The sequence below is a fragment of the Lepus europaeus genome, chromosome 15, assembly GCF_033115175.1.
Source record: "Lepus europaeus isolate LE1 chromosome 15, mLepTim1.pri, whole genome shotgun sequence".
Lineage (NCBI taxonomy): Eukaryota > Metazoa > Chordata > Mammalia > Lagomorpha > Leporidae > Lepus > Lepus europaeus.
In genome coordinates this window covers 51,259,352-51,268,471 of record NC_084841.1, presented here as the reverse complement: position 1 = coordinate 51,268,471, position 9,120 = coordinate 51,259,352, and the positions used below count along the sequence as shown (strand labels likewise).

The following is a 9,120-nucleotide window of genomic DNA, read 5'->3' as shown; positions in this document are numbered from 1 at the left end:
GAAGCTTGTCCTGCTGTGACATTGGTAAAGGAGCATGTGGGTATTAGTTTGAGTATCAGAGTCCTTGCTTTGTCCCGAGGTAGCCTCAGAGAAGTTACTTAATGTTTGGTAACATTAAGTAATGGGTAAGTTGCCCATTTTAAAAGGGAGCAACAATGTTCACATTTTGTTCTCTTCCTTTCTCCAATTGTTGAGGATTTACTGACAAAAACAACATAATATGTATCAAATTTCTACCATCTAAACCTCAAGTTGTCATTTATAAAATGAGCCCCCAGAGTCCCGGAGTCAAAGCCGGTTCCCAGCCCAGTCCTGTCCCGCAGTTGCCTGGCTCTTTCCTTCCAACATGACAGATGCCGCTGTGTCCTTTGCCAAGGACTTCCTGGCAGGTGGAGTGGCTGCGGCCATCTCCAAGACCGCGGTAGCGCCCATCGAGAGGGTCAAGCTGCTGCTGCAGGTGCAGCATGCCAGCAAGCAAATCACTGCCGATAAGCAATACAAGGTCATTATAGACTGCGTGGTTCGTATCCCCAAGGAGCAGGGAGTCCTGTCCTTCTGGCGTGGTAACCTGGCCAACGTAATCAGATACTTCCCCACCCAGGCTCTCAACTTTGCCTTCAAAGATAAATACAAGCAGATCTTTCTGGGTGGCGTGGACAGGAGGACCCAGTTTTGGCGCTACTTTGCAGGAAATCTGGCGTCAGGTGGTGCTGCTGGAGCCACATTCTTGTGTTTCGTGTACCCTCTTGATTTTGCCCGTACCCGTCTAGCAGCTGACGTGGGCAAAGCTGGAGCTGAATGGGAATTCAGAGGCCTCGGTGACTGCCTGGTTAAGATCTACAAATCTGATGGGATTAGAGGCCTGTACCAAGGCTTTAATGTGTCTGTACAGGGCATTATCATCTACCGAGCTGCCTACTTCGGTATCTATGACACCGCAAAAGGAATGCTTCCAGATCCCAAGAACACGCACATCTTCATCAGCTGGATGATCACGCAGTCTGTCACTGCTGTTGCTGGGTTGACTTCCTATCCATTTGACACTGTTCGTCGGCGCATGATGATGCAGTCGGGGCATAAAGGAACTGATATCATGTACACAGGCACACTTGACTGCTGGAGGAAGATCGCTCGTGATGAAGGAGGCAAAGTGTTTTTCAAGGGTGCATGGTCCAACGTCCTCAGAGGCATGGGTGGTGCTTTTGTGCTTGTCTTGTATGATGAAATCAAGAAGTTCACATAAGTTATTCCCTAGGTTTGTTCCCCTGTAAACAGGCATTGTTGTATTAAAATCTTGAGCATTCTTGACAGGCTCTTGTCTGTCTTATCAAAAGCAACTATGTGCTGGTTGAAAATGGGAAGCAATAATACTCTTCTGACCAGTTTTCTCTTAAAGCCATTTCCATGATGATGATGATGATGGGACTCAATTACATTTTTTTAATTTCAGTCACTCCTGATAAATAATTTGAAGAAATAAAAATATACACAATAAAAAAAAAGAGAGGATTGTATACAACAAATTGTTGGGCCAGGCTCTAAATTTAGCTATAGACTCATTTAGCATTTACTAAATGCAGGCACTGATATGTGTATACACACCCACACACACACATATACACACAAAATCTCATTTAATCTTCATAAATACCCTGAAAAGGGTAGAATGTGTTTTGTTCCCATTTTAGAGTTGAGGAAATCAAGACTGAGGAAGATCAGGGCATCTTTCTCGAGGACACTTAGCTAGGGGAGTATGAAGCTAGGTCCTCCATCTTCAGCCACTATCCTATCCTTTCTCACAAGAATCCACTCTTCACTGGTGCTTGTGTTTACATATGGAATGCTTATGATCAGTTGCCACATAGCAGTCTGCCATGCTTCATTTTGTGCTTCTATTGGACTAACACCATTATTAAATAGTCAGCGATGGAGGGGTTTTGACTGATTGCTTATATTGTAAATACAGACCAGGGTTTCTGAACCTGAATGCTGCTGAACCTGAACCTGAGCAGAAGAATTCTCTTGTGGGTGCTGTTAGCAACTTTTCACTTCTTAAACACTTAATTTAAAATAGTTAAATGACAAAGATTGAATATATTCAAGGTATACAATGTGATGGTTTAATATGTGTACATTGTGCAATGATTATCACAAATTAACACACTCATTATCATTCAGTCTATGCATTATACTACCAGAACTTGTTCATCTTATAAACTGAACATTTGTCTCATTTGGCCAATATATCCCTATTCCCTCACTCCCCTAGCAACCATCACTCTACTCTTCTATGAGTTCAGTTTTTTAAAGATTCCATATATAAGTAAGATAATGAAGTATTTTTCTTTCTAGTCTGGCTTATTTCACTTAGCATGATGCTTTCTGGGTTCATCCACGTTGTTGAAAATAAAAATATCTTGCCGGTGCCATGGCTTACTAGGCTAATCTTCTGCCTGTGGCTCCGGCACCCGGGTTCTAGTCCCGGTTGGGGTGCCGGATTCTGTCCCAGTTGCTCCTCTTCCAGTCCAGTTCTCTACTGTGGCCCAGGAAGGCAGTGGAGGATGGCCCAAGTGCTTGGGCCCTGCACCCGCATGGGAGACCAGGAGGAAGCACCTGGCTCCTGGCTTCGGATCGGCATAGCGCACCAGCCGTAGCAGCCATTTGTGGGGTGAACCAACGGCAAAGGAAGACCTTTCTCTCTGTCTCTCTCTCTCTCACTGTCTAACTCTGCCTGTTAACAAAAAAAAAAAACAAAAAAAAAAAAAAAAAAAAACAAGAAGAAAAAAGAAAATCAAAATATCTCCTTCATTTTATGTCTGAATAATATTGTTTTATGTATAGATACCAACATTTCTTTATTCATCTATCAATGAACTCTTAGATTGTTTTGCATATTGGTTATTGTGAAAATAATACTGAAATGAATTTGGTGGTATAGATATATCTTAAAGATACTGATTTTATTTCCTTTATATATATACTCAGATGTAAAATGACAGGATCATATGATACTTCTGTTTGTAATTTATTAAGGACCTCCCAACTATTTTCTACAATATGTGTACAAATTCAAATTTTCACCAATAGTATGCAAGGGTTCCCTTTTCTGCCAATACTTGTTAGTTCTTATCTTTTTCATAGTAGATGCTTTAACAGATATGAAGTGGTATCTCATTGTGGTTTCAATTTTCTGATGATTGGTGAAATGAACATCTTTTCATATGTTTATTGCCATTGGTATACTCTCTTTGGAAATATGTATATTCAGGTTCATTGCCATTTTTATTTTTTTAAAGATTTTATTTATTTATTTGAGAGGTAGAGTTACAGACAGTGAGAGGGAGAGACAGGGAGAGAGGTCTTCAGTCTGCCAGTTCACTCCCCAAATGGCTGCAATGGCCAGAGCTGCACTGATCAGAAGCCAAGAGCCAAGAGCTTCTTCTGATCTCCCACATGGGTGCAGGGGCCCAAGGCCTTGGGCCATCTTCCACTGCTTTCCCAGGCCACAGCAGAGCGCTGGATTGGAAGAGGAGCAGTTGGGACCCAAACCGGTGCCCATATGGGATGCTGGCACCACAGGTGGAGGATTGACCCACTGCACCACGGCAATGGCCTCTGTATGACTTTCAAATAGCTTTCACCTTTCATATGTTGCCTTCTTATTTTGTTGTTTATTTCCTTTGCTATACAGAAGTGTTTTAGTTTGATGTAATTCCAATTGTTTAGTTTTACTTCTATTGTTTGTGCTTTTGGTGTCATTTCCAAAAAAATAATTGTCAAGACCAACATCAAGAAGGTTTTTTCATGTTTTCTTTTAGAAGTTTTATGGTTACGTTTAAGTTTTTAATCCCATATTCAAGTAATCTTAATATCTGGTAGAAGACAATGGTCTGTTTTGATTCTTTTGCACGTTAACATTCAGTTTTCCCAACACCATTTATTGAAGAGACTTCCCCTTCCCCCATTGTGTATTCATGGCTTGTCAAAAATTAGTTGTACGTATATGCATGAGTTTACTTCTTGGCTCTTTATTTTATTCCATTGGTTTGGATGTCTATTTTTAGGTAAGTGTCATGCTTTTTAGATTATTATAGCTTTGTAACATCATTTGAAACCAAGGAGTGTGATTTCTACCTTTTTTTTTTTTTTAACTCAGATTGTTTTGATTACTCATGGTCTTTCTGTGGTCCCATATAAATCTTAGGATTTTTTTTTTCTATTATGAAAAAAATAGCATTGGAATTTTGATAGGAATATCATTAGATTAGTAGATTGCTTTGGGTAGTGTGGACAAGTTAGGATGTTTCAGTTTGCTTTTTATCTCCTACCACAAAGATGTAGGAACAGGAGCAGAAAGTTAGGAAATACTACATTCATTCTGTTTTATAGCCCCAAAATTCTACTGGTTAAGGATTCCATTAAAATGTTTTGTTTTCTTTTCATATGGAAAGGTAGGTAGTATTAGTAAGTTTTAAATGTAAGTGATGCTTCCTAGAGTAATGCAAGGTGGATCTCCTGTTTGTAGCTGGTGTTTCTGTCCAGCACAAATATCTGGTGACTGATAGTGATGTTTTAAGTTCTGGGATTCAGCAGTTATACTGGTATTTGATTCAGGAAGAAAGGCCATTAAAGAGAATACTATTTGTTAGACAAGGGCAAAGTTTGTTAAATGCCTTACAGTTCTTTTTAAAGCACATCTTAAGTTCACTATGTTCCCAACCCTACTGACTGTGTACTTCCATCTATACAATTCATCCTTCTAAGTGACTTAATAAATAGCATCATTATTCATCCAACTTCTGAAGCCAAAAACTAGGTGAATTTCTTTTTTCTTTTCCTTATACAAAATATAACAAAGAACTGTCAATTTTTCTTCCTTCTTTGATACTGCCTCGTTTCCATCCATTTCTTCTGTTAAAACTTAGTTCAGTCCATATTACCACTTGCTTGGGCTACTTGTATTACCTCTCAACAGGTCTTCTAATTGTAGTTGTTCCTCTCTCCAATCCAGGCTCTCTATTAAGTCACCCTGATCTTTTCTTTATAACTCAAGGATGATCATGATGTTCTCAAACTTGTAGTCTTGTAGAGGTTGTATATTGTCTTTGGCTTCCAATAATGGTTTTTAAGGTCAATCACAATCTACCTTTTGTTTGCACCTCTAACATTATCTCTGACCATTTCCACCATCTACTCTGTGCTTCAGTTATCCTGAATTAATTTTTGTCTCTCCATGATATCATGTTCTCCCTCTCTCTGGGGGTTTTCATATTGTTTCCCATGCCTCAAAGCCTTTATAGCTTATGGTCAGGAATGTAGGAATATTTAGTTTTGGAAAAACTGCTGTCTACAAAACAAATTTTTAAGAGGCCATTTATCATTTAGAAATGTCTGAGAGCATAGGCAACCTGTGACTAATCTCAAAAATTACCTGGTAGGACCTTTTCTTTTACCTTTTTCTCTCTTTGATCTAGGAATATACCAACAAAGGTATGCATTTCTAGAAGCAGAATTGGAGGAGTTTTTGTTATCATTATTTTTGGCACTTGTCAGACTCAGAAGTGATTCTGAAGTAGAAAGACCTCATCTAAATTTATACAGTATATGCCATTTTTGAACAAGATGAACTTTTATTCTTATGCTTGTGGGAATTCAGTTATAAAGTTATGAAGGCCTGGGGTATATGAAAATTTTAAAAAAATTAGGGAAAGAAAGGATCACATCTTAGGGATGCAGAAGATAAAAGGAACAAAGATGAAGGTATGTATACATAACTCCCTTAAACTATTGTTTAAAAGAATTAAACCATATACTTCTAGGGGTGGAAGGAAGTCCTAATTTTACTGATGATGAAATTGAAGCTCAGAGAGATTAAATACCCTGGACTTCACGGCACCACAGGTTAATGGTGAAATTGAAACATCATTGCGGTCACATATTGTGGATCTTCTAAAACATTTGAGATCCTTCCTATAGAGGTTTTCTTTAGGGATGGAGTCACAATTTGTTTCAACCCTGTAAGTTAACGTGGTACGCCAGAGACCATAGGGATAAGTATTCTAGGAGTTGCTTCTTATGGAAAGGATCAATAGCAGCACAGTAGCCTCAAGGTTGAGTTGCTGCAGGGCTGTCAGCTATGCTTGACTTGAGGGAGGATATGCCCCTCAGTCAGGCTGGTCTGGTGATTTCTGTCAATAGGAAGGAAATTAAAGTCTGCTGCTGAGGTTGCCATTCTGAGATGGATGGGTAATGTGGCCAGGATGAAAAGTACAGAAAGTAATTTCAACACAACCATCAATTTCTTTACTTGTGAAATAATTCTGATGTCAGAGATGATTATGGCATAAGGAACCCAGACTTTGTCACTGGACTTGAAGGAAATTCATGCTTTAATAAAATTGAAACCCTATCCAGATGCCTGGTGATGGACTGGGGAATACCCATTATTGGACTGCACCAAATTCCCCATTGGGAACAGGTTTAGAATCATAGTCTAGACATTGATTTATTGACAAGTGAATGACATCTGCCACCGTCTTATGTTTGGGATATCTTGCTGGATACATGGAAAGACCATTAGTGTCCAACCCAACCTACCATCCCTCCCTATCCCCAGTCTTGGTATTTCAGGAAATATAACACCAATCATTCACAGCCTAGTGGCCAAATCTTTCTGGGCCAAATTGACAAGACCTCTTGGACCGACTCTGCAGTATCTTCTTGTTAAATTCCTTTTGGCTCTTTCCACTGCTCAGTGCCCTGAATTTTTTACTGAGTATGGTTCTGATATGTGCCAGCACATAACCAACCAAATACTGACAGTGATTTGAGCTTGGTCTTTGTTTTCAGATATCTGCCTCTATGTATTCACTGTAATCTCTCAGAAATATACAAGGTGTCCTCCTTGGAAGTTCTAATTTTTCTGTAAGTAGAAAAACACATACCCTTTAACTTTGGCATTTCTTGACAGTCTCATCTCTTTCTCCTATTCCATAACTGGCCACTTCCCACTAACTGCTATTTTCCAGCTAACTTCAACTTTGCTGCATTTAAGAGAGAAAAAGGTGGTAGGTATCAGACAGGGGGAAAGTGGTCTTCAATTCTCCACTGAATCAAGTGGGTCAGATGAGGCCTGTTATTTTATATTCTTTGTGTTATCTCTCCCCTAGGGATTAGGTAACATATTCATTACAAATAAGTTTGTAAGAAACAGAGATTTCTCTTAAGAAAACTATAGGTTTGTCAATTGTTCCTCACGAGATTTCTTTGCTGCAACATGACCACGACAAGGCAGAAAAATCAGAGCATCAGTTCAGTGTCATAGGGACTGTGGTAGTGACATTAGGGAGGAGTTGGAAACTTAGCCAGGGTTCAGAGCAAATAACAGTAGGCAATGTTATTGTGCAGAGCCTGGGAAGTTCTCTTTCACATTCCTCCCTGGGCCTTGAAGGTGGGTGGTTATAATGAAGAGAGAAAATACTTAGTAAGGACACTTCCATGGTAGTCATATGGGGACATGCAATGTAAAGCAGATTATCTTCTAAGGGCTGAGTGTCACATCTAGAAAGAGTTAGATGATGAGGGAGTGTGTGCCAGTCCTATTACCTACCACGGTACATGATCGCAGACTGGTCTTTGACCGACTTTCTGGTTAGATATTATTACCCCAAGTTTCTGATATTCTTTTTTTTTTTTTTGACAGGCAGAGTGGACAGTGAGAGAGAGACAGAGAGAAAGGTCTTCCTTTGCCGTTGGTTCACCCTCCAATGGCTGCCGCGGTAGCGCGCTGCGGCCGGCGCACCACGCTGTTCCGATGGCAGGAGCCAGGTGCTTCTCCTGGTCTCCCATGGGGTGCAGAGCCCAAACACTTGGGCCATCCTCCACTGCACTCCCTGGCCACAGCAGAGAGCTGGCCTGGAAGAGGGGCAACCGGGACAGGATCGGTGCCCCGACCGGGACTAGAACCCGGTGTGCCGGCGCCGCAAGGCGGAGGATTAGCCTGTTGAGCCACGGCGCCGGCCAAGTTTCTGATATTCTCAAGAAGATTAGTATCCATGGGGCAAAGACAATCCCTTGAGCAGAACAACTGATTTTATATCCTCTAGGAGGTTAGCCATGCTTGTTATTCACTGTTAAGATCATCTGCTCTAAGTTGTGTAATGAATGTATTTGTATCTTGGATCATACAAAAATAAAGATTGGTAAAGTAAAGGAGAAACAAGTATTTCTAAGAAAGATCAAGAGGAAACCTAGAGATTGAAAAAATATAGTGGTAAATTTTAAAAATATCAAAGATATAATTGAAGAATGAATACAACTAAGGAGTTGTCTGAGAACATATCTGAAAATAAGACAATGGTAGATTTGCTGAGAGCTGTTATAAAGTATAACAGGAGAGAGAAAAAAACACCTACACAACCACACCAATACATACAATTCATTTAAGTAGTAAAATATAACAAAACACATAGAAAATACTACTGTCTTCAGAAGGACAGTGTAGACCACCTATAAAAGATATAACTTACCATCTGCCTTCTTAGTAATGACTGTAAAACACCATAGAGTATTAAATTTAAAATGTGAATGTAAAACAACTTTGGAGATAGGATATCCAACAAATATTATTAAAATATGATGACATAATAAAAATATTCACAGGTATCTAAGATTTCAGAAGCCCTACCATGTAAGATAACTTCTCAGGAAACTTAGAAGAAGTCTTTTAACAGCAGGGAAATAAATTTAGAGCAATTTAGAATATCTGTGAAAATAAGTAATTTGGTATATTTGTGTAATAAAGCAAGGAAACCACTTTATGCCTCAGCAATCTCACTTCTAGGAGGAATCTATTCAAGGTAGATGAAATATTTATCACATAAAGTTTCGAGCACACACGTTTATAGCAGCTTTGTTCATAATTGCAAAAAATAAAATTAGATGTCTTGAGCAGGTATATGAATAAACAATTTGTGGTATATTTACAGGATGAAATTCAACTAGCAACTAAAGGAGCCAACAGATGATATGTTGATACATGCTACAACATGGAACATCTCAAAACCATTGTGTGGAGCTAAAGTCAGGCATAGAATAGAGTACATTGGAAGATTCCATTAT

At 39.4% G+C, this 9,120-nt stretch overlaps 1 protein-coding gene across 1 annotated transcript; it reads left to right on the top strand.

Moving 5' to 3' along the window:
* Positions 1-337: 337 nt before the first annotated feature.
* Positions 338-1,273, top strand: LOC133774116 (ADP/ATP translocase 2-like). Its single transcript, XM_062211712.1, has one exon. The coding sequence runs from the start codon at positions 347-349 to the stop codon at positions 1,241-1,243; it is 897 nt and encodes a 298-aa protein (XP_062067696.1). The 5' UTR covers positions 338-346; the 3' UTR covers positions 1,244-1,273.
* The last annotated feature ends 7,847 nt before the right edge of the window (positions 1,274-9,120 follow it).

What these genes read in the sequence shown, in the direction of transcription:
- LOC133774116 (XM_062211712.1), top strand. Translation starts at nt 347, where the DNA reads ATGACAGATGCCGCTGTGTCCTTTGCCAAGGACTTCCTGGCAGGTGGA.